The 23,928-nt window shown below is 43.7% G+C and overlaps 12 protein-coding genes across 12 annotated transcripts; 9 read left to right on the top strand and 3 right to left on the bottom strand.

Moving 5' to 3' along the window:
- Positions 1-141: 141 nt before the first annotated feature.
- Positions 142-732, top strand: EAE97_010276 (uncharacterized protein; the record flags this gene model as incomplete). Its single annotated transcript, XM_038880791.1, has 1 exon — positions 142-732. One exon carries the CDS (start codon positions 142-144, stop codon positions 730-732), a length of 591 nt encoding a protein of 196 aa, XP_038728501.1.
- A 76-nt stretch (positions 733-808) lies between these two features.
- EAE97_010275 (uncharacterized protein) lies at positions 809-1,131 on the top strand (the record flags this gene model as incomplete). Its single annotated transcript, XM_038880790.1, has 2 exons — positions 809-888; positions 972-1,131. The coding sequence occupies 2 exons, from the start codon at positions 809-811 to the stop codon at positions 1,129-1,131; spliced, it is 240 nt and encodes a 79-aa protein (XP_038728500.1).
- A 108-nt stretch (positions 1,132-1,239) lies between these two features.
- Positions 1,240-2,997, top strand: EAE97_010274 (uncharacterized protein; the record flags this gene model as incomplete). Its single annotated transcript, XM_038880789.1, has 1 exon — positions 1,240-2,997. The coding sequence occupies one exon, from the start codon at positions 1,240-1,242 to the stop codon at positions 2,995-2,997; it is 1,758 nt and encodes a 585-aa protein (XP_038728499.1).
- Positions 2,998-4,201: 1,204 nt separating this feature from the next.
- On the bottom strand, positions 4,202-6,569 carry EAE97_010273 (uncharacterized protein). Its single transcript, XM_038880788.1, has 3 exons — positions 5,428-6,569; positions 4,507-5,373; positions 4,202-4,413 (listed from the first exon to the last, which is right to left on the bottom strand). The coding sequence occupies exons 2-3, from the start codon at positions 5,368-5,370 to the stop codon at positions 4,366-4,368; spliced, it is 912 nt and encodes a 303-aa protein (XP_038728498.1). The 5' UTR covers positions 5,371-5,373; positions 5,428-6,569; the 3' UTR covers positions 4,202-4,365.
- A 290-nt stretch (positions 6,570-6,859) lies between these two features.
- EAE97_010272 (uncharacterized protein) lies at positions 6,860-7,202 on the top strand (the record flags this gene model as incomplete). Its single annotated transcript, XM_038880787.1, has 2 exons — positions 6,860-6,866; positions 6,904-7,202. The coding sequence occupies 2 exons, from the start codon at positions 6,860-6,862 to the stop codon at positions 7,200-7,202; spliced, it is 306 nt and encodes a 101-aa protein (XP_038728497.1).
- Positions 7,203-7,522: 320 nt separating this feature from the next.
- EAE97_010271 (uncharacterized protein) lies at positions 7,523-8,029 on the top strand (the record flags this gene model as incomplete). The annotated part of the gene is made up of 2 exons (XM_038880786.1): positions 7,523-7,895; positions 7,953-8,029. 2 exons carry the CDS (start codon positions 7,523-7,525, stop codon positions 8,027-8,029), a joined length of 450 nt encoding a protein of 149 aa, XP_038728496.1.
- A 13-nt stretch (positions 8,030-8,042) lies between these two features.
- EAE97_010270 (uncharacterized protein) lies at positions 8,043-8,279 on the top strand (the record flags this gene model as incomplete). Its single annotated transcript, XM_038880785.1, has 1 exon — positions 8,043-8,279. The coding sequence occupies one exon, from the start codon at positions 8,043-8,045 to the stop codon at positions 8,277-8,279; it is 237 nt and encodes a 78-aa protein (XP_038728495.1).
- A 1,467-nt stretch (positions 8,280-9,746) lies between these two features.
- Positions 9,747-12,123, top strand: EAE97_010269 (uncharacterized protein; the record flags this gene model as incomplete). The annotated part of the gene is made up of 6 exons (XM_038880784.1): positions 9,747-9,967; positions 10,024-10,879; positions 10,934-11,195; positions 11,268-11,695; positions 11,748-11,968; positions 12,051-12,123. 6 exons carry the CDS (start codon positions 9,747-9,749, stop codon positions 12,121-12,123), a joined length of 2,061 nt encoding a protein of 686 aa, XP_038728494.1.
- A 558-nt stretch (positions 12,124-12,681) lies between these two features.
- On the bottom strand, positions 12,682-14,871 carry EAE97_010268 (uncharacterized protein; the record flags this gene model as incomplete). Its single annotated transcript, XM_038880783.1, has 1 exon — positions 12,682-14,871. One exon carries the CDS (start codon positions 14,869-14,871, stop codon positions 12,682-12,684), a length of 2,190 nt encoding a protein of 729 aa, XP_038728493.1.
- Positions 14,872-15,202: 331 nt separating this feature from the next.
- EAE97_010267 (uncharacterized protein) lies at positions 15,203-17,379 on the bottom strand. Its single transcript, XM_038880782.1, has 2 exons — positions 15,955-17,379; positions 15,203-15,874 (listed from the first exon to the last, which is right to left on the bottom strand). The coding sequence occupies exons 1-2, from the start codon at positions 17,071-17,073 to the stop codon at positions 15,653-15,655; spliced, it is 1,341 nt and encodes a 446-aa protein (XP_038728492.1). The 5' UTR covers positions 17,074-17,379; the 3' UTR covers positions 15,203-15,652.
- Positions 17,380-18,295: 916 nt separating this feature from the next.
- On the top strand, positions 18,296-20,388 carry EAE97_010266 (uncharacterized protein; the record flags this gene model as incomplete). The annotated part of the gene is made up of 5 exons (XM_038880781.1): positions 18,296-18,432; positions 18,543-18,679; positions 18,736-18,885; positions 18,945-19,475; positions 19,541-20,388. The coding sequence occupies 5 exons, from the start codon at positions 18,296-18,298 to the stop codon at positions 20,386-20,388; spliced, it is 1,803 nt and encodes a 600-aa protein (XP_038728491.1).
- A 1,534-nt stretch (positions 20,389-21,922) lies between these two features.
- EAE97_010265 (uncharacterized protein) lies at positions 21,923-23,914 on the top strand (the record flags this gene model as incomplete). Its single annotated transcript, XM_038880780.1, has 6 exons — positions 21,923-21,950; positions 22,007-22,125; positions 22,171-22,292; positions 22,395-22,766; positions 22,821-22,911; positions 22,972-23,914. 6 exons carry the CDS (start codon positions 21,923-21,925, stop codon positions 23,701-23,703), a joined length of 1,464 nt encoding a protein of 487 aa, XP_038728490.1. The 3' UTR covers positions 23,704-23,914.
- Positions 23,915-23,928: the final 14 nt, after the last annotated feature.

Genomic DNA, 23,928 nt, shown 5'->3' with positions numbered 1-23,928 from the left:
AAACCATATTCGCGTAAGCATAATTTTTCAGAACATGAAAAGCTTCCTTAAACCCATAAACGTTCTAGCTGCAGCGTTCGAATTCTAACATCCCGCTCATATTTTCGATCCGTAAGGAAAGCGCCCGTCCCTAATCCATTAATGGCATTTGTACAAGATCCCTCAGCCATGGCCAAATCTCAACCCACATCCTACACTACAACCCCCGCACCAGCATCGCCCACCACGGCAATAGACTCTTCGCTTTTCTCACAACGATCACGGCGTCAATTTGGTCTGTTCATGGGTGGTGCAGCTTTCGTTGGTCTTTCGGCTTTCGTCACTCGCAGAGCACTCGTACGAAAATATAAGATGATGCTGCCCAAATTCTACACACCTAGTAATCGGGTTCACGAAGTGGATGGATCTATGGAGGCACTTGAAGCTTTGAGTGTAGCAACTATAAATGTGGCCAGTATCAGCGTAATGCTCAGCGGAGGGCTGCTATGGGCTTTCGATATTTCGACGGTCGATGACCTGAGGCAAAGATATCGGGCAAAGATGGGATTGCTCGCGCAAGAAACAAACCCAGAGGACGAGAAACAAATGGAGGAATGGGTCAATGCAATGATGGTCAAATTAAATATTGACCCCAAGGAGTATTCTGCTGAGAAGGGTGAGAAGAGGGAAGGCGCTGTCGGAGGAGCCGGGGAGCAGCTGGATGATGGTACGGAACAGTCCAAGAAATCATAGAGTCGGGACGGGTTCGGCGACCACAATACAATGGAGATTGGCGAATGGTAGAATGGCAGCAGGGACAACCTTCACAATGAAGACAGCCAGTAAAGCACCAGAGACAAACTATACTGGCCTAAACCAAAGCGCATGCGGGGCTGAAACACATTTGCGGTAATTGGCGCGAATACATAAGAGACAACTTGCTTTTTTCAATGCTTATTTTGCAAGCATTCCTTCAATATTTCTTTTGCCAGCGCGTTTTGCGGTGTAGGAGCTCTTGAGCCGAAATGGTTCTCATTGGGTCAACCAAAAGATGCGTGCGAGCATCTCAGCCACATGCAAGGGCACACCCGTAACATGGGTACCTATATGAAGGTTACCTTTCAGCACATGGTATTGAAATATGACAAGTAATCAATACTGAATGATTCGCACAATTTCGTCAAGAGGTCGCTTCAATGTTTACCACATACTCCACCTTAAAAAGCTTAAGCTTCAACATTTCGAATAGTAGCAGTCTTTATGGATTGCAAAGTTCCAGTACGTAGGTATGTTCTTGTATCAAGGCCCTCAAAATGGGCTCAGTCAGGTCACCGAGTCGTCGTTCAGTCTCCAGTGCTGAATATTGCAAACGAGTCACTCATACCTGTGAGACGATTCAAAGGCAAAGATGAGAATTCGGTTTGTTTCATGCCCGTACAAGATATCGAAAAGGATGGGAGCATTGTCTACAAAAGTGCAGGAATCGATACAGAGGCTACACAGACGGATGCTCATGGTATGGCATTGATTCACAGCGACTCTGAATTTGACTACCAACCTGGTGACCGATTCTGGCTGTCCATTACTGCCAAGGGAGATGGCTACGAAAATGGCGTTCCTGTCATTAATCTACGAACTATGGAAACAGGATTGGTACCGATTTCTCATGTATGTTGGTTTCCAAAAATGCGCGGACCCGGCAATGAAGTTTGGACATTTGGGGGCAACATTAGAAAGCTCAAACTTCATGGCAGGAATAATTATACTCTATGGATTTGGGGCATATGTCAATACTTAAATGGACAGCCTGCAACGACTAAATATATTCAAATACCCGAAAAAAATGTCAACACCGATGAACAACAGTGGTTAAAATCCTCCAACGCTCGGTCTCTATTTTCTCACATCTATAAGAGCATGACGAAAGATAGTCAGCAGATAAACTCCCCAATGTTGTCTCCACTTCGGGCAAAGAATTACAGTATGTTACCAAAAGGCTTGCACACACTACCCATTTCGCCATGTATGAGCGACCCCCAGCCCTTGAATGAAGATGACAGTTTTACACCGAGGCTGGTATCTAGGGATTTGGATGCTGCCTGGAAAAATATCATGAATCTCGCATCGAAAGGAACACCGAGGCCTATCCAGAGTAGTCTCATACACCCACAGAGAATCTTATCCTCGCCTGAACGTAGGAAATTTCGTCGAACCGACCTTGGTGATACTCAGAGTGAACCGGGACATTTTGACAGCACTGCCCGATCGTCCGCCAGGTCTCCTTCTTTGGCCATGGAGAGTAGCAAATTCCGTGCTCCCAGTGATGATCTCATGGAGTTATTAGCGGATCGAGATGATGGAGGCATACGTTGCGCTTTACGCCTGCTGGATTGGACTCGAAAGCGGGTCGAGGAGAGTCGGGCGAAAGACACAGAACATTCGAGACTGTCAGCCGCACATCCAATTCTCAGGAGCAACCCTACAATAGTTTTGGAGAGATACCAGAAGAAGAGAAGTCTGTCAGCTTTCACAGAATTGTGCGATAGTGGAAAGGATGATTGCGAGTGGTCACATCATTTTACTTCGAAGCATTATCATCCCGACTACAAGAAATGCATCATAACGAACAGTATTCAGGAGCACGAGCATTGTATCTCGTCATTACGGCCACTTCCCAGCAGTGCAGGACCCTGTCTTCTTACTGCAGGCGCACAGGAGCATCAATGTTGCATCTGGGAAGATGAAGACACGAAAAACTTGCCTGTTACCATGAAAGAATTCGATAATGTGAAGATTTTGGAAGCTAGAAATAACTACATACTTAGCGATGAAAGGGGCATCGAAATCCCAGACCAATTTAAAGACGAAAGCAAGAAGATCAAGGAAGAGGAATGGGCTCCTCCTTATGTGTATGAAGAACTGTATGACGGGAAAGGAAAGTGGTTGAGAGATGAGCTTGCTAACGGAAATTTTTGTAACGAAGTTCTTGAATTAAGGAAGATGCACGATAGTGATTAGGAGGAGCAGCATCATGAGGATTGTGGTGGCTACGTGTGATGGTTACTGAATTTTAAATAATTATTATATAGCAAATGAAAACGATATTGATACCCATCATATGGACTCATTGTCATCAACCAGCACAGGAGCTTATGCAACTCTTCGAATGCTGCAGTAGCACATCATATTGATACTCAGATCTAAATCAATATAGTTCCTCATTTCCATGTTCTCGGTTATGATCTTCGAAATTCTCACAAATGTCAGCTATCAATTATGACTAGAGTCTAGAAGCCCCGATATAGAATACAGAATACCTCGGAATAATCTGGAAATTCTTCGTATTTCCTACCTACTTACCGCGCCTACTTACCGGTAACTCTTTCTTCACTTGCAGAAGCCCACGAAGCACCCTGTGTAAGAGGCGTTCAAGCCCCCCTCCACCATCCTAAAAATTCTGCACCGTGTTGCAATGGTTTCCAAGCGGTCTAGAAAATCCTAGCAGCAATCATACGATCAGCATGTGGAAATTTTTCGATTTTCGCCGTGCGTGCCGAAAGAAAGAAAATGCAACCGCAGGGCTTGCAGGTGCGTGCAGTGGGATATGCAGCGGCTTCCGAAAAGGATGACCGGCATTGTGGGCTTGATGGAGAGATGATTGCGACTTGGAACCTTTGGTAGGGAGGCTCAGGAGAGAATTGCAGGGGATTGAATGGGCTTTGGAGGAGGGATATTGGCATGTGTGTGTATGTGTGTGATATCCAAAACCTGGTTTTTAGTAGCGGAAGGGTTATTTAGGGATTTAGGGGTTTAGTGAGGCAGGGGAAGAGAGACTAAGTGAGGGGTTGGAGACTGCGTTCTGGAATGTTGACGGGTTAGCCGCTTTAAATTCGTAATTTATTTTCCTAGGCTGTGGACTATGCTTTTAGTGTCTAGTCTTCACCGATTGGGTTTCTAGGGAAGGGTTCTCTTAGGGGGGTTCTGGCCGGGGAATTGGAATGTCACTGTCTTGGCTTGGCTTGGTGGAAATTACGGAGATGTTGGTGCAAGCTAGCTAGACCGGATGTCTAGGTCCGTAGAACTTCTGGTTTATGTGGTGTTTGGGATTTTGCATATTTCGGCAGCAGGAATAGTTGAACATCTTGATGTACAGCGCGCAAATTGGCAGTCATTGTGTGTGTAGTGTAGATGTAAAGATAGAGAAAGAGATATTCATGATTCATTATCTTTCTTGTACATGTAAAATATTTCATCGATCCATTCCACTATCCCAAAAACCAACTTTTTAATATGCTATTTCGTCATGCCACAGTTGTTCGTCGTATGTCTTCATTATCATTATCATAAAGTATATCTCATCACTTAACGCCCAAATCTGGCTTTTCCTTATGATGCTGTGTGTGTATATCCAGATTGTGCTTCCAGATCGCGTGTCTATAATTCAACATTAGCCTTGAACGATGTTTGTGTAACACAATTTTGATGATTCTGGTAGATTGAGACGGGAAAGGGAATCTTCGCACATACCTGTCGCTTCCGTCGGCGCATTACCTCTACTTTCGGTTCTTTAACCACTTTTCTTCCATGGTTGTAACTTATGTCGCCGGTTGTCGCCGCCTTCGTACGGTATATCCCTTTCTCTCTGACTTCTTTCATCCTGAAATACTCTCTATTCGATTCATGATTCTGATTCCGAAGGTTTCTTGGCCCATAAAAATATGGATTTCGATAAAGCTGCGGGCATACTGGCTTGTCAGGCTGTGCTGTCAAATGACAGTATACAGGTATTTGATTAGCAGGAGGTATACATGCGCTGAGCGTTTTTTCTAACCCGTTTCTTAAAGATGAGCCTGGCGAAGAGTAATCCTGATCAGTGTCTATCTTGAAACAGAATTGGAAATCGTGCCCGAGGGCTTGGGCGTAGATTTCGAGGTGATCGCATTCGTCTTCGGGGTAAAGGAGTTTTTGAAATAGAATGGAGTAGTTGTAGCAACCTCCCACGTAGCCGAAGCAACGGTCTTTTTCTTGCCGGGGAAGCGTTTTGACTTTGCCGGCCAACCTCTGAAATGCACCGAATGCTAGATGGAGAATTCTGAGGGCCTCATATACATGGAACGATTTGACCCTAGAATCAATAGAAGCTAACTCCATGAGCTCTTTGGTGATGTCTGTGACCTTTACGATAGAAGCTGCTACGAAATCATACATTCTCTTCAACTCGTGGTTCGTGACTCCTTTCATCCTCCGATAATGCGAGAGGTAAACCTCTTCCCGAGATTTCAACCCTCCGAGCAAGGTGATGACTTCGGAACTAGAGCGTGGAAGGTATTCTGGGTACTCGCCAGTGATGACGTTGTTTAGGAGACGCATGACATTGGTTATTGAGGACATTGCCTAGACATTCGATTAGCTTTCTCTCCTTCATGATGTATAGGAGATTAAGCTTACCTCTCGATGCGTCGGAAAAATTGTAGATTAGGGCAGTATAATGGATTTTTAGATGAACGTAGAGTTGATGATTGTGTGTAGGCAATCATTGTTCAAATTGACCAATTCTGCCCAGAATATGCCACAATTACTTATATATCGGTGGTGGATAGCATGCAGAGGATACATGGACGATTCCCTGCATTTGCTTCACTGAAAGCGGGGTGAAGAGGTGTTTGATTTGGGTACCTTGTAGGCCAATCAATCCTATCGCGTCATGGATGACCATGTCTCGAATGGAAATTCGTTTCAATGACCAAGGAGTAGGCTGGAACATGGCAGTAAAGTTTCGTTCTGTACCTCTACTTCGACGCCGTAGTTACACTCAAAAGTCGTTATTTCTGGATGCCAGCAGGCTCCCGTATATGTCTACTACCATTTCAGCACCAGTTCCATGACCCTGAATCCCAGCGGGATTGCGGTGTCTCGGATGTTCAATCGGTCTATAATTGGCTGAAATTGTGTGACAACTTTCCCCCAGCAACAAAAGCCACTGGGGCAAGGGCTGGAACTTTCTCAACCTCTACTACTCGCTCAAAATTACCAGATCAGGAGATATTCGACTTCAAACAATCTGACGTTGAGCGTTCGTTTGTTTGTAAGATATTTGCGATTGTCGCGGTTACAAATAACAACTCAATGGATCTCGATGACTTTTCGATTCGGGCTTGAGACTACACCCACTCAGTGTAACAGTATCACTGCATGTAGATATTTCGAGTTGAAAATGGCGGTGATCAGACAGTTGAATTTGATGTATCAAATAATGTCGATTAGCAAGGAGTAGTTAGGCTCACTTCGAAGATATCGTCAATCTCAGTATTAAATACTCGAATACTTGTGACAAGATAAAATTCATGACACAGATCTCCCAAGGAATTGGACAAATCTCGGGACAAAGTAGAGACAAGGTGGTGGAGGGACCGGTTGACTCTCCGGTGAATCTGAGCGATATCTCGGCGAGGTTACCAGGTCTTCGTGAATCACAAATAAAAGGAGATAAAAAGAAGCATAACCAACATTGACAGGGCATTCGAACTCCACTAACGTCCGTGCGGAAGGATTAAGTCCAAATTTACCCCACCATGTTACTGCTCACCAGCTAAATTAGACATCGATGTTAAAAAATCGGCAACTCTTCACCCCCTCTTTCGAAAAAAGTGGCAAAAATTGTTTCTAGCAACGGATTCAAACCGATGGTACTCAGGGTAACTCCCTACACAGGGCTCGAACCTGTAGCCTCAAGATTCAGGCACATCCTCGAATATGATTTCGAAGCCTTGATAGAAGTCTTGCGCGCTACCATTGCGCCAGCAGGGAAATCATATGATTTTTGAATGGTGGCGGCGCCTAAATTAGATTCATGTTGGATTAAATTTTGAACAAACCTATTATGCAACGTGATTGGTGGATTCGCATAATGATTCAACCAATTAGTCCCACAATATCCGAAGTGCACTCCGAATTTCGTCCAATACTATTTCGAATCAGAAGCGCAACTTCAAACTACCGGAAATGCTCGTCTCTACAACACCTCTTTGCTTTCAATGGGATCTGAGACTTTATGGAATGACAACTTGTCGATTATCAAGAAGATCCGATCGAGACTTTTCCACTTCGTAGGAGGCAGTGTCGAAGGATCCGCTGGTCCTTTGATGCTAATTCTATTGAGGCTAGAAAGCTACGAGAGAGCATTGCGTGCACTCGTACAAATGGATTTGATCAACCATGTGTAGCTCTACAACAATGACATTGCATTTGGAATTGTGAAAACAGGGTTTCAAAAGGGCGTGATTGACAAGAAGGCGTGCTTGACATCTTTCAACGACATAGGTAGGAATAAGATGATGCATTTGGAATTACAATACAAGGTTTGGGCCAAGGCAGTAGTCTTACAAACATGGTCATGATTGACCACTAGTTTGAGCTACAAGATATCCCCACATTCCTCTGTGGATACTTAAATCCCACTACGTACCCCGCGAGATATACTATTGCCAAAGCCGACTTCTGCCTCGAATATCCAAAACTATTTGCATACCTAGATCCGTACGAGATGCCTCAAACCTCTACATACGGCACAGAAAGTGCAGCAAACAAAGATATTGGCGGCATTCCTACTATCCATTATTCCGATTACCAGTCCCGAGGTCGAGGTCAAGTAGTTCGACTGTTGCTCATCGATGCAGGAGCTGCATTCAAGGATATTCGGTACACATTCGAAGAATGGCCAGAACATGAGAGAAATGGGAAAGTTGCCGAGATAAATCCTACGGGAAATATACCAGTGGTTGAGATGCCGGACGGAAAAATCTTGACACAGAGTTATGCTATCCTTAGGCATTGGTCAAGATTGCTAGGCGTGTACGACGGGAAGAATGAAGATGAGAAGTATTGGGCCGATGCAATCTGCGATATTGTTGTTGATTGTAAGCGAACCCCCTTCATTTGAATGCTCTTGAAAAAATGCTCACAAACGATTACAGGGCGAACTCTGTTCATTTCAGCTTTCTTCTCTGACAGCCAAAAAGAGGACTATCCGAAACATCAACAAGGCGATTAGAAGAAATACCTCAATGCAATTCGAAACACACTTGAAGGGTTCGGAGCTTTCGAAAAAGGGACCTTTCATAACTGGCAATGAAATCACATATGCAGACATGGCTCTATATCAATTACTCCACGATGAAAGTCTTACTAAAGATGAACGACAAGGACTGAAAGAGTATCCGAGATTAGTGCAATTAGTAGATGCTGTGGAGGACAGACCGAACATCAAGAAGTTCTTGACCAGCGATGCTTATCTTGGTTAGATGCGGGTATGCTTCCTAACCAGATTCGTTGAGTATAACTCTGAAATAGATTCTCGTTTTTCCATAAAAGTTCTTGTATAGTCACTATGATATAAAAGTATTAGTCCATGTTTGTTCAATACATACCATATCTTTCTTCACTTAATATAGATGCACTCTTGAGTATCTTGAAGTTATTGAGAACGAATCGGGGTTGTGAATGTGGATCTTACGACCGAAGATTGTGTGTTCAACTCAAAGTGCACACAAAAAGATGTGGAAACAGGAATTTTGTATTGAACATACGAATAGATACCCAGATACTTGCGACTACTAGTATATAAGTAAGTTTATCGACGCTCGGCCTAGTTGACTATGGTTGATTATGGAAGATGCGTCATGGAATAAGTGAGCATTAACGTTTGAGTTGTGGTGGAAAATCGAGTCTCAAAGGGAATCCAACGTGAGGCGAGAACGGATTGGGAAAGAACCTTTCATCGGAATGAGACGGAAATTGTTATAACTCTAATTGATGAAATTGATAAATGTGAACACTGAAATCATCTTGAAGATCATAATGATGAAGGGGCTCTCTGCTCCTCAACTTGCGGCGAATATCGTGAGTTGGAAATGTCTTTGCATCATAGAGCTGCATAACTAGTTGTGACCCTAGTCGGCAACATGACAAGTATGGATTTGGTCTAGTACAATCATAAATTTCTAAAATCTTTGAGAACTTCAGAGATAGTTGTTATATCACCCATTGAGATGACTATTTCTATGTCGTCCTGTCCTACATATGAGTAAGATTTTTGACAAGAGTCTCATGTTGTTATCAACGACTTCCTGACCGCATGTTGCGTGTTACCGGCATCACCGGCATCGATAATCTTGAGGAGAGCTCTTTGGCTCTTTGTGGTACGTCTTACAAGGTCGTTGCAATATAAATTGCTCTCGTATTGAGCGATAATCGCCCGTGTTAAGGTTCACTTATCAAGGAGTGGGGCAAATGGATTAGTGCCCTGTTCAAGCTCTCGTCACAACATTTTTGTACGAACAACGGAAGGATTACTAAAAGAATCTGCCACGATATGTCGAGATATATATCTTAAGCACGTCGTTTGGTTGAAAGCTCCGCTCAAGCTCGACCAGCTCATAGCTGTTGCGAAATTTATGGTCAAGATTTAACTTCATCCATAAAGCTCTTTCCTATGTAGGAGGTATCAATTCATTCTACGTCAGCTTACATCTTTAAACAACAACGTCCCTGCTTATCAAGAGGTTAACTCGGATGTTATCGTGTATCCTCTTGTGAGAGGTATTTCGACCTGCCTCATTCAGTATGGCATCAAGCTCAAGGAACTAGGGTCTGCAGATCTTGAGAGGGGTAAATGCAGCTGTCCCTGCCAAGGTATAAATGATGGAGAAAGTTCTTCAGCCTTTTGAATTGAAATTGATCAATCACCTCAATCAATCCCATCCATTAAGATGGTGAGAACGAAGATCTCCGGCCTTGTTGCCCTCGTGGCTCTCACACTTGAAGTGAGTGCGATTGTTGTACCACGACATTTGGAAGTCCACGAAAAAAGAGAAAGTTTACACCCGAGATGGTCGAAAAAAGATCGTGTAGAGTCACACAAATTATTGCCTATGCGAATTGGCCTGACGCAAAACAATCTTGATAAAGGGCATGACCATTTGATGAAGATGTAAGTACCATCAATCAAGACAGAGGAGAAGTTCAAAGTTAACCAGCTCTTCATAGATCCGACCCTGCATCTCCGCATTTTGGACAGCATTGGACTGCCGAAGAAGTCATTGAGGCTTTTCGCCCCACTCAGCAAACAGAAGATGAAGTTCGAAAATGGTTGATTGACTCCGGTATCCCAGCCGGACGTATTACTCATTCGGATAACAAAGGATGGTTTGCATTCTATGCGACTGCTGAGGAAGCAGAAAATCTTCTGTATACCGAATACCATGAGTACGAAGATTCGATCACTGGTGGTGTTATGCCCTCGTGCGAGACATATCATGTCCCCAAGGATATTAGAAAACACATTGATTACATCAGTCCCGGTATCAAACTCCTTGCACCAATTGAACACCCAAGCAATAAGTTGAAGCGCAATGCCGAGATGTTGGAGCACGAAATATTCAAAAGGAATACACATGGATTACTACGAGATTCTAAGCACAACTACAATGGCACCAATGCCACGGATTTGAGCACTTGTGATATTGCTATCACTCCTGCTTGTGTTGCTGCACTTTACCAGATACCACCTGCGACATTGTCTCATCCAAACAATTCCTTGGGTATTTTTGAGTCGGAGTTACAATTCTACACTCAAAATGATCTTGATTTGTTTTTCACAAACTTCACAAAGAACATTCCCAATGGCACACATCCGATTCCAGCAAATATCGATGGTGGAGTGCAATCAACAACTGATCCTTATTACGCTGGTGGGGAGGCAAACCTCGATATTCAACTTGCTTACCCGATCCTTTACCCACAGCAAATCACTCTCTATCAAGTTGACGATTATATTGTACAAGCTAATCAGAATGATACTTACACTTTTGGGTTCAACACTTTCTTAGATGCATTAGATGGAGTAGGTTCAACAATATGATCGAATGTCAATATTATATCAGCTCACATCTTCTAGTCATACTGCAGCTACACTGCCTATAATGAGACTGGTAACGATCCGTACTTGGATCAAGCCTACCCAGATCCACTTACTGGAGGATGGCAAGGATCACTCATGTGCGGTACCTTCACACCCACCAATGTAATTTCTCTATCATACGGTGGACAAGAATCCGACCTCCCAATTTCATATCAAAAACGACAATGTCTCGAGTATATGAAACTGGGCCTTCAAGGCGTATCATTCCTTTTCGCCTCAGGCGATTCCGGTGTCTCAAGTAAGTACAAAACATCGGCTAATTCGGGTCAAACTTTCTTTTTCTTTGTAAAAAACTAACATTTTAATCTAGACTATCCGGGCGATATCGACGGCCCAACCGGCTGCCTCGGCCCTGATCTCAATATTTTCAACCCGACTTGGCCCGGTACATGTCCATACGTAACAGCCGTCGGCGCCACAAAAGTGTATCCCGGATATTCCGTCTATGACCCCGAATCCGCCGTCTTCGACCCTGCCGGCAATCCATACTCTGTCAATTATTCCTCCGGAGGAGGTTTCAGTAATATCTATCCAATTCCTGATTATCAAGCTAGTTTCGTAGCAAAGTTTTTCGAGGATTACAACCCACCCTATCCATCCTATAGCGCGTTGAGCAATGACACCGGGGATATTCAGACATTACCCGATATTGGCGCTTTGGCTGGTTCTACTGGAGGTATCTATAACAGAATTGGAAGGGGTATTCCTGATGTCGCCGCAAATGGAGATAACATTGCTGTGCGTCCATTCTATTTCATTCCAACATAGTAATCTGGCTAACGAACAATAGATATACAACGGAAACGACTTTCAACTCAGTGGTGGTACATCAGCCAGTACACCAATCTTTTCTGCTGTCATCAATCGAATCAACGAAGAGAGAATCAATATCGGAAAGGGACCAATTGGTTTCTTGAACCCCTCGTTGTATGCCAATCCAAGCATGTTGAATGATATTGTTAATGGAACAAATCCGGGATGTAGTACCGTGGGATTTTCAGCGGTGCCTGGGTGAGTCTTCTATATTTACTTTTTTTCTTGTTTAATGTGAAGGAGCTTTGGACGGATAGAGTGCTAACTTAATGATTGATAGATGGGATCCAGTTACAGGTCTTGGAACACCTAATTACCCAAAGATGTTGGAGTATTATTTGAGTTTGCCATAGTGTGGATTAATCCATCTGAAACTTGAGATGAGATTATAATATTTTATAAGGTAATTAAACCGGTAGAATTGGTACCAGAAATAAATTGAATACCTATACAAACAATGCCATTGCCCCAAAAATGGATACTGGAAACAATGCCATTGTTGTCCAATATGCAAAAAATTTGTGCTGTATTGCTGTATTATTTTACAAATTGTTGCATTCACACCACATATCGGAGATCTCTCATCCAATGTGCCAGAATTCTCAGCACATATATAAGATTTGCTACCAATTTCAAGGCAAACCATGGACTGACTCTGAATTTATGATCATCGAGAGTACGAAGTGTATAGGAACTCTATATTCTTTCCATGCTCAACAAGGAGCATTCCTCGCTTCAAAATGTATTAAATATGACAATTTTTATATCACGTAATGGGTAGATACCCGTATCCAAGAAAATCTACCATAGCTCTCCTCATCTGAGGATCTATTATTATTATTATTATCATCATCATCATCATCATCAAGGGAATATACAAACCCCAACTCCCACTCCCATCAAAGGGGTTCTCATCGCATCTCTCTAAACACCATTCCATTCGGATTATCCACCAACACCGCCACCCCATCTCCCAAAGTCATCCTCCTCTCCCAATCCGCCAATTCTCGCTGCGCTCCCCCGTCATCTACTCGAATCCTTATATTCATTCTCTCAATACCTAGTCCCTCTGCCACCAACATGTTTTTGATTTCGTAAAATGACGTCGCAGGGTGTAAATCCCGTAGATATATGTTGCCGATTTGTCGATGGAAGAGATCGTTTTCTATAACGTGGCAGATGAGGATAGAGGGGAGATACTCAGGGGGTATAACGGCCATGAGTACGGGATTATCGGGACCCACTTGGAGGCCTCTGGGGAGATTGAGAGGAGGAAGTAGATTTTGACGTGGAGCACGAGGGTGTCTGGGTAGGCATTGATTTATAGGCTGAGGTTGCGGCTCGACCGGAGGCTGATTATACTCTTCGTACGCGGGAGGCTCGGGGTAGTTGGGCGCTGGACGCTCGAGGCCTTCGCCCCATTCGGGCTGCGGCATGATTTCGCCTTCGGGGGCTTGGAGCTGGTAGGCAGGAGGAAGCTCGTCGGCCTCGGCATATAATACTGCTGGGGGATCATAAATTTCGGCTCGATTCACGTTGGCACGGCCAGGTGGTTCTTCTTGTGGGGGTGCTGGAGGATCATAAGGTGGCTGTCGGGGTACTGGTGGAGGTGCTAGACGGGGTTCTGGCGGTCCAGCTTCAAGGTCTAATTCTGGATTCATTATAACGGGAGCCACTCGAGGGACAGCTGGAGGACGTACTTGCTCGGGAGGAGCGGCTGGAAGAGGAACTTGCCGAGGATCGAGAGGAGCGGGTGGTGCTGGTTCTGGTTGAGCGTCTGGTTGAGCGACGGCCAGATCTGGTGGGAGAAAGCCAGCTTCCATGTTCGCTTGAGCAAGGCCAGCTCTTGTGGTTTCAAACAACGTTGCAACATCTGGTCTATTCGAGGGCTCAATCAAAAGACACTCGTAGATAGCATACAGCAAGCTTCGACTGTATGGAAGGTTCAGATCCCTGTTCAACCTCTCCCATCCATGGGCTTTACTCATTATAGTAGGCCCTCCATCAACGAGTCTAGGTGTACCATCACTTCTCTTTGCTTCAAGATCGTTCCAATTCACCGATGTCCTACAGTGTATTATACAAAACATTATCAAACCAACTTGCCAGACATTCGTTTTCGATGTGTAGACGACCGATTGAAGTGTATTATCTTTTCCAGCCTTGTGATGAGTGGCCCGACTTTGCAACCATGGTCTTTTGTCCATCATGTCACGCGCGCGCAATTGTTCTGGGGCACGTGAATTGACATTCCCTAAATTGCCATGTTTTCGATGGTAAGCTTCATCTTGAGGAATCTTGATTTTAGCCGCTCGTCGAAAAGAACCAGGCACGTAGCCTCTATCTCTTAAATGTGTTGGATGTGGGAAGTCCTTGATATATATATTTTGCGGGTTGAGATCAAAATGGACAATGTTAAGATCCTTGCCCCTAGGGTCGTATTGTCGACGGTAATCAGCCGGATCTTCGGTACCATGCTTCATGATAAGTAGACTCCGAGCAATGCAGTGAAAGATCTCCCACGAGCTTCGTTCAGAGATCCTCGTATTATGCCTCATGTTCCAACCTATTAAATCATCGAGGCTACTATTACAGCATTCCAATATCATTCTTTCCACTCGCCCCACGTCCTGACTCAAAGTGTTTTTCCCTTCATCTTCCCAGGCTCGCTTGAAGAGCTTCACAATATGATGGTTATGACCAGGTGGAAGTCGCGATTGTAAATTCTCATAATTCTTTGACTCATCTGACAACTTTTGTCCCATCGGGTCTTTCAAATTACGAAACGAGCAAGGACGTTGCTTCACAACTATATTCTTTGGTCCAAATTGTGTTTCCGCTCTCCAAAAGCCTACTAAACAATCACTCTGACTTGAGAGAATTCTCACACCTCCATATATCTGATTTAATGGTTCATTCCACGTCCAGGTCTTGTCCAGCCATCGTCTCCGACGACGCCGCAGCCCAATATCACGCAATGCAAGGGGGTTCCGGGGCGCTCGTATATCCGCTGGCATCCCAACATGCTCGGCAGGATCTGGTCCTTCGTAGAATTCGAGGTCCTGGTCAAGGTCGGGATTGTAGGCATTTTCTTCTGCCATTACTTGTTACGGATATTCAATATGCCACGGATAACAAAACAGGTTGTTTCAATCGAAGTGCAGAAAAGAACGAGATGGATTGTCATGTACAGTGTTCGAGACAGGGCTCATAAATTGTTGAACAAAGCTTTCTCTGAAAAGAGATAAAAGAATGTGATAAGGCTCTTTGTTTGTTTAAGCAGCCGCTCTAAACGAACAATTCCAATTCCGGTGACTTCAATGAAATACATTGAAAGTATTTCTTGCAACTATTTAGTCGGTCATGGAATGGAATAAGAGATGGAAAGGCTACGCAACTTCTGCAAAGCATGTTTATGATGAAAAATCTGATTTTGCATTTATTTCCACGCCCATATTTATGTTTAGCACTTTCTGATTTATGAAAAGGAGCCGTAGGAATAAATCAAATATTTTGAAGTTATTATAAACACATACAAAGGAAACCTAAAATCATCAGTCCGATTGGAACACCTCCTATCCATTGAAGTAAAGTCAGTTGGTTCGAGAGCATCTGAGTATGGGACCCATATAGATTTCACAATCCTCAATTTGACGTGAAAGCGTAATTCATTTAATAGCTCTGACTGACAATAATTCCCTTGCTTCATTCCTAAGTACGTACTAATTTTCTACCTCAGAGCCAGCTCTGTTAATGACATCTTACGGAGATGTACCGCTTGAAGTAGTGAAGTTAAGGGATAGTTTGATGTTCAAATCACACAATATGATCACTCTGTCATTCTTCTAGCCTTGGTCTTAGTAGCAGGTTTGGTTTTTATGATCAAGGAGTTGTGGCGGTATTGGATGAGTTTGGCATATTTTGAGGCATAGTGACGTCGAGCATAACACTTGAGTCTTTAGCGCGCTCATCAGTGGTGGAATTTAGATCCGCGGACGTGGATTTAGTTGCAGTTTCTTTCTCGTGTATTATTGGAGTGGATCGAACAACAGTCGTGGCTTTTTGCAGTGGTATTCCATTCGTGATATCTGCCAGAAGTGAACCCTATATCTAGTTAGTCCTGCTGGTTGAAGACTCAACTATATCAAAAAGTTGAGCTATGGTACAAAACGGGGAGTTCTTACCTTTTCAGCAGCAAAATCTGTAGGTGGTAGCGACGGCATATCTTCAGGAGCTAAAGTAGAGGATGCCAACTTTACCGCCGGGGTTTTCTGGAGATCGGCGTTTACTCTATCTGTATGGCTACTCGAAAACTTTAGTGCTTCATCAATTTCACCAGTCAGCTCTTTGATATCTGCTTCAAAAAGTTCATCTCTTGACATATTGAGCCTGGCTTCCTCAGCCTTTTCAGCCTCTTTCTGTTTTGTGTTCCCTCCAACCGAAACCCACAATTCTTCCAATTCGTCTCTCCATCCCAAGACATCTGCTAGTTTCCTAACGCCACTATCGCAGTCACCAAGAACAGCCACATCATCCAACCTACTGCCAAAATCGCCTACGGAGATCATGTTAAACAGCAGTCTTGGGACCGTCTCGGGGGCAAGGGTTGGCAATGTTGCGAATGGCTGAACACTCAAGCTGGTGCCCATCACAATGACAAGATCAGCAGTAGCGGGAATCATTTTGTGAGTGTGAAAGGCTTCCGGTAGTTGTTCGCCAAAGAACACAATATCTGGTTTAACTAAACCACCACACTGTGGAACCAGACAAGTTGCTGGGTCTGCATCTTCTATAGCTTTCTTCATCATATCGTCGGGATATTCAGTCTTGCAGTCAATGCACCTCTGAGTAGCGAAACTTCCATGTGCTTCGATGACCTTTTCCGAAGAGACCCCGGCTCGACGTTCCAAACAATCAATATTTTGTGTGAAAAGCATTCTGAGCAATCCCTTCTTCTCGATCAACGCAACGAAAGCATGTGATACTGTAGGGTAGAATTTGCCAGGATAGAGTTCTTTTGCCAGAACATAGAAAGGAGCTGGATTTTCGCGAAAGAAGTCGATATCGAAAACCGCTTCTGCATAAGGAAGATTCAGTTCGGCAAGATTGGCGTAAATACCGGTCTCTGGTGAACGGAAATCTGGTATGCCCGCACTAGTGGATATACCAGCTCCTGTCAAAACAACGATGTTCTTTGCTTTGCCACTCTTGATGAAATCCGCGACTCCTTCGATTGAACGGGCTGAAAGCGTATGGGGAGGATCATTTGGATTGATTTGAGGTTGAGACGCTTCTTGACCCATGTTGGCAATATTTCTGGTGTGTATATCGCCCTTTGCCTTGGTTGAATGGATTAGGCTGATCACGCTTATTGTAGATTTGTGCAGATTTTCTTATGCCTTGTGAAAGTGTCCTTGGGCAGGTAGAGACTGCAGGAAAAAACTGGATGATGATTTGAAGGGCGAATCTAGATGTTTTCGAAAATTCAAACGTGTAGATATATGGGTACACAAATGTAATGACAATGGGCATTAAGATCAAAACATCAAATTGTATGTAAGATTACCAGAGACAGAGTGAATAATGATGATAATTCTGGGTAATTCTCGTACTGACTACCAGACTACTCAAAAAGAAAGCACCAGAAAACCTGATAAGCGATAAGTACTATCACGTGACTGTCAACATTCTATCATTGAAATGAAAAGAATTAGTTAATCCATATTTTGAAGAGGGAGTATTAATAAGTCTTCTCTTATTTAGATTTATGTAACTATAGTTAGTTATATATATCAACTCGGAGGTTTTCGTGTAATATCTTGATGTTTTCGATACCTAAGGTTACCTAGGAAGGCAAAATGTTCATGTTCTTACTTCTGCCATCACCCTCGCATTTGAACCAATTAAACCACATAATTCTCTACCAAGCAATCGAACGTTAATAACCTTTCTCTCTTCCCACCACTCCAAACAACCTTTCCGATGCTTAGGCAGCCGAATTCCCGTACATTTTTGACCATCGACCACCAACCATTAATCGTCTTTGCAGCTACGTACCCCAGAGCCCGGGTGATCCAAATCTACGTACATACATTGTTTCACCAGGTAGATATGGAAATTTCAGCTCTATCGTTATTCACTTTGCACCCCTTGATCTGTTTGATTACGGACTGCCTCCAACCTGGAAGGGATACCAAGCCCTCAGCCACACCCGCCCTACTTTTGAGAACGATGAGGCTGGGCTACAGAGATGCCAGTCAATCTTATTACCTAGGTACTTCTGACGGTGGATGACGGATGACGGATGACGGATGACGCCGTAAAGACAATTCCCTCCAGTACACACATGGCTTTCTTGGCCGATAAGCTTATTTGGCCTTAAGAACGTCCAACGCTTCTCTTCTTCTCATATTCTACACAAGAGAGATTTCGATGCATGTTCAATTGCCCTAAGGATATCTAATACTATCATTGACTTGATTGCAAGTCGATGAACTCATCTCGTTCGAAAGTAGACAAATGGTCATGCCGGCGATCCCTTTGACCTCATTGAATAATACAATAGTCAATAATAACACCGTCACAAATGCTACAAGTGATGTATTGCAAGTCGTGTGCGCATGGCCTGTATCTGGTCAGTATGGGCCAGGTTCCCGGGTTCTGTAAGCTTCTCTATCTCTCCACCAGTCTCTCCAAGAAAACTCCACTCCACTCTATGAAAATACTGCAAAAAAGTTCCAGGCTTCTGACATCTAGATTCTTCTTTCTACAGATACTATGTTCTCGTAGCAGCATGTGTTTTTCTTCGCAAACAACAATGGCTGAAAGAAGCTTGTTTGGCAGCTGCATTGCTTTTCCCCGCCGTTGCTGCACTTCATGGAATAGTGCTTGCAGCGGTCCACGTGGATGGTGAGTACCTCATAATAAGAGAAATCGTCCCATTTGTTTGACTAATCATGGTTTAGGTGCGGTTGATATGGATATATACGGAGCTTTCCAACTGTGCTCCATAGGTGTTTTAGCTGCACCGATAACTGTGAAGCTATCACGAACATACTTTTTTGAAACACCCGGCCGAAACACCATCTTTTTATGGACTGGATTGATATTTGCTGGTAAGTATTATTCTTCAACATTTCACTTGGAATTTGCTAATACTCAATCTTCTTGCAAGGCCTGTTGAGTTTAACTGTGGAATTCATTAGGGTAAGCACAAGTCCTTGCTTAATCAATAATGACGGGCATCCAGCCTATTTCACTCGAGGAAATTTCACCTATGGTTCGACATGTGGTCTTACTTGTGATGTCACCTCTGGCCCTTTCTCTCCAATGCGCGGCGGCTCGGCGAATAATATCTACGTTATTCCTGCACCGAACAAACTCACCTTCGACACTGTTACTCTTCTCTCAGCCGCATGCTGCATTCCTGCTATACTCTCACTTGTGTCTATGTGGAACAAAATCCGTGAGACAAACTGGAACAATCGTTTCGGCCATAAAGAAGAACCTATTGATGCGCCGATTGAGGGCACCAACAATGCAACTGTCGGAAAAATGAAAGAGGTCAATAGCTTGATTAGGTTTTTCCTAAGTGCTATAGAAGTTCCCGTATTCGTAGGTGCGGTGCTGGCTATCCTTATTCTTGGGGAGAGAAACTTTTTCAGCCAACAAGTCGCATATCAAACTGAGCCCATAGCAACTATCGGTACGTACCCACCTACCTTTATATAGACATGATACATTGCTGACTCTACTTGTTCGTTTCCATAGGTCAATGGGCACCCATTGTAGGCACTGGCTTAGCAGTCCTCGGGTCCTTATACCGTCTCCTGGCAGCAAATATGGAGGCAGGCGTAGAGGACGTATATAAAAATACTTCAAAGCATCTCGAGTTCCAAAAACGGGGGATTGGTCTGGGCATTGCCCCAGATCTATCGCCATCCCCCTCTCCAGATGCCATTGAAATGATGCGTCGAAGCCGTTCAAATAGCAGTGGAAGAACTTCTCACGAGATAGAGCATCACGAAATAGCGCAGACTTCAAGTAATCGGCCTTCACTTGGCCTAACCAAGTCATCAACAGACGTGGGAAACAGACGGAAAGTAGCCAATGTTTTAACTGCAATCGGTAATTATGTTGGTACTGCGGCAGAGTTCCGTCTAGACGACTCCGAATTCAAACATGGAAAAGCTGTTGACTTTCCAGAAATTCCTGGAGAAGATCAGCGAAATCCAAAGCTTCCACATATTAGGGAAGCGTACAATCAAACCCGCGATGCCGACGGAAATATCACTCCCGTCTTGCGTCCTTCTCGAGCACCTAGCATAAATGGCAGTATTATCTCAGCGCTTGACATTGAGTGTGGCACAGGGACTGCCGAGCCCGCGTCACCTCGGTCGCCAACGTCCCAATTCTCTCCTTCGTCAGCAAACAGCGATAAGCCAAGGGCGCGCCGGGATACCCTTGAAGTTCCCTCGCAGGTTCATCATAATCTTACACGGTATGATACCTCGAGATCCGAGAGTCAGACCTCGCCCCTTATCGTAGTCTCGTCCGAAACTATAGCTATACCTTCTCTAATACATACACCTCCTCCAAAGCCTCCCACACCACCTTGACCCCTAAGCGAACTGAGGAAACACACAAATGAAGATCTCGGACACCTTCCAGAACAAGCTTTTTCTTGCCGTTCATGGCTTCAAAAAATCTAGACTCAGTGATTCTAAAATAAGGTTTTTTTTTTCATCTGATACGGTGATCCACGAAATTCGCATTATGTGGCATGTACGAAGGTGATTCCACTTTTTGATGCTTAGCATTTTGGAATCACTGAATGGAATTGTGCATAAAAAGAGATTACACCACCTACCTACTATCAACAATTTTGGAGGCTAAAAATGGAACTGCCATCATGCGCCCAAAAGTCTCAACAGCCACAACAAATCGTTGTGACTTCCTGAACTCTGGTAACAGACATGAAAAACATTTTCATCGAAAAGCTGAAGGAGAAGTTTAGGTCGAAATTGACCGTAGGAAATATTCCACTTCGACGTAGTCTTAAAATTTACTAAATTTGGGGCGGGAAGTTGGCCACTTATAGCCAAGACATGGATGCTTTCATCGCAAATTTCTTCTTGGTCGGCATTCATTTCCACCTAGAATACTATAATCTAGATGAGGAATAAAGTTTAAACAGCCCGAGATTTTGTTTACTATTTCCGTGGGCCCGTCTCCCAAGCGTTGAAAGCCTCGGTATATGCTCCGCAAGCCTACGGCACGCCGCTCCCCCAATTCATTAGCCGCGAAGACTTATCGGCCGCTCCCAAAATTGTGTCAACTTAAGGAACCAAAGGTACAGGATTGCCAGGCAATCGTACGAGGTAGACGTGCGTCATTTCGACGACCATACCTTTTACCGGGAGTATGATGCATGTCAATGTTGTGTTGTTGATTTTGGGACTCGACGCAAGTTGTTTCAATGTCGGATACCTACACCTCATTTGGTGCGTTTTTGCTTCAATTGTGGGGAGCATTACTCCAGTATACAGTCCGTAGGAGGACGTGGAGTTGATGATTCAATCATTAAGTCAATCTTGAAGCCAAGTTTGAGCGAACCGCACCCCCACATTTCTTCTGTGCATCCAAATCTTCTCTTTCTCTTTAATAAATTTAGGTCCAATGGGGCCTCTCGTATTCACTACTATAGCTTTGTAGCCTTAGTAGACTTCCCGATTACAGAAGATATCCATCTTTCCGTCTCGCTTGATACTTTAGCTTCTTACCGGCATTAGCTCGCGTACTAAAGTCGAACTAGACTTTTTTTATCGAATCACAAACTTTATTTACGCGTACCTGAAGATCTTGCCTTTATTGAGTGCGATGGTAGATATATGTCCACCTGCGAAAGAGGTCTTTATCAAAATACCATACTGGATAGTAACGGTTCAATGCACGAATGCACGAAGTTGCATGCACATGTATAGATATGGGGAAAAGCTCTAGTGCATTCATCCCGTTTCTTAGATGAGATTTCTCGATATTACTATATGTAGATATCATCAAAATTCATGAAAAATATGGTGTGTTGAGGAGAATTGATGTCTTCAAACATAATTGATTGTAATATTTCGTCCCATCAGTCATTGTTATATAATGGCGGAAGATCGAGGTCCTGAAATCGGTGAGTTTACATCACAACATGATAGATGATTCTCATCAAGGCTAAATGTTGTTCAGCTGTTATTCTTTGTGTCTTTATGGGACTTTCGTGGCTGTTCGTTTCTCTTAGGGTTATTGTCCGCTTTTTCATTACGAAATCTTGGAGTTTTGATGATTCTTTGCTTACGGTGTCACTCGTCAGTTCTTCCTTCCAAATTCATTCCCTTGACTAATAGAGTCAGTTTCTATACACTCTGTACGGCACAGCAGGCTTACGATCTGTGAGGTTCGGTAGTGGACAACATATTGATCAGATTTCACGTGAAGATCTCCCCAGAGCTCTCCAGGCATGGTGGTTTGACGAGTAAGTATGCCAGCTTTCTTGTCTCGAGGAAACTTATCATGTTGCATTGTTACATTCCAGCTTGGAAACCAACTCCTAAACCATCGCTAATGTTTTACTCAGGAGCCTTTTTGCCCTCACAACTCTTTTTGTACGCCTTTCAATCTCTGTGTTTCTTCTCAGATTGTCCACTCGCTCACTACATAAGAGCATCATCTACGTAACCCAAGCTTCTGTCATTACTTTTACCATAATATTCATTGTTCTCGTTTTTCGTCAATGCACCCCATTTGACTATATCTGGAAGCAATATGAAGGTGCAACAGGCTTCTGCATAGATAGCAGTATAGTTCCAGCAGCCAGCGTAGCACATTCTGTTATAGGGTTTACTGTGGACTGGACGCTTGGTCTTTTGCCTATCTGGGTTATGTGGGATTTGAAGATGAGTATGAAGGCCAAACTCTCTATCTCCGGTGTTCTTTCTCTTGGTTTACTGTAAGTCATTCATAAATCGACAAACTGTGAATAAGATTTGATATATAAAACTAGAGCTGGAGTTACAACAATAATACGTATACCTTTTATCAAAGACCTACCGATCACGAATGATTTTCTATACGCAACCACAGATATAGCCATCGTATGTGCACTTGCGATATTTCAACCATGTTTTAATTTCTCCATACTAATCCTTATCCAGTGGTCCACGATTGAGCCCGGACTCGGAATAATTGCATTCAGTGGCGCGACTCTCCGTCCTCTTCTCCGTCTCTTTTTCCCCCAAACTTTCTCTTCACTTTATCCCAATGAATCTCTCGGCCAAATTCAACCATACAGAACTACCTATACCGAAAGACCAAATTATATATACAATATGAATCTCATCGCTAATAAACGAGCTTCTACATATCGAGATTCAAATTCTACATATACGGCTTTTGATTCAGATTCGAGGGTTTCAAGTTTTACGTCGTTTACTCGCAGTACTCTTTTGGATAGTGCAAGAAGTTCTAGAAGTACACTTGGCATGGGTCGAGGGAGAATGGGGAGCGTCGGCGTGATGGGAGTGTTGAAGATGTCGGGGTTTGGCATCAGAGAGGTGGATGAGGATTTTTTTTGTGAGGGGGAATCGGGAGATAAGAAGAGAGAGAAGACAGCGGGAGGACATGTTACGGTCGAAGAGCTTCCGGATGAAAGGATAGAGAGTACGGAGGTGGAGACGAGAAGCAAAACAAAGTCGATGACGGAGACAGATGAGACGCAGTGGCCTCTCGGAAGTGGGAGTGTGTGTTTGAGTATGAGGGCTTTGACGAACGATGTATATGAAAATAGGGAGTGGCCGTTGAGGCCGAGGAGTGATACTGTGAGGACTTTGGTCAATTCAAGGTGTTATTTTATGAGACCCATTGGGAATGTCAGAGATATGGTTTAGCTATTGGTTTCTTGGGAAAATGGGACAGGTTCTGGGTTCGGTGTTTTGAGAATGGGTAATAGATAGAAGACAGGAGTTTGGACTCGGACCTTACTATTGTCCACTGGTCGAATATAGAATATGAGGTTCCGTCCTGTATAGTAATTAAGATAGAAGAGATCTAGAAGGAAACATTAGAATTAAATAGAGCAATGTAATAAAGACTTGAAAGAATTTTCTGGGCCG

The sequence above is a fragment of the Botrytis byssoidea genome (genome assembly GCF_014898295.1).
Source record: "Botrytis byssoidea strain MUCL 94 chromosome Unknown BBYS_026, whole genome shotgun sequence".
Taxonomy (NCBI): domain Eukaryota; kingdom Fungi; phylum Ascomycota; class Leotiomycetes; order Helotiales; family Sclerotiniaceae; genus Botrytis; species Botrytis byssoidea.
Note: the sequence above shows the minus strand (reverse complement) of the source record. Positions and strands in the feature narration are given on the sequence as shown.

What these genes read in the sequence shown, in the direction of transcription:
- EAE97_010267 (XM_038880782.1), bottom strand. Translation starts at nt 17,073, where the DNA reads ATGGGTCAAGAAGCGTCTCAACCTCAAATCAATCCAAATGATCCTCCC. An exon ending in CAGATTTTGCTGCTGAAAAG is followed by an intron (nt 15,875 to 15,954) that starts GTAAGAACTCCC and finishes AACTAGATATAG; the next exon opens with GGTTCACTTCTGGCAGATAT.
- EAE97_010273 (XM_038880788.1), bottom strand. Translation starts at nt 5,370, where the DNA reads ATGTCCTCAATAACCAATGTCATGCGTCTCCTAAACAACGTCATCACT. An exon ending in TGCGCCGACGGAAGCGACAG is followed by an intron (nt 4,414 to 4,506) that starts GTATGTGCGAAG and finishes GTTGAATTATAG; the next exon opens with ACACGCGATCTGGAAGCACA.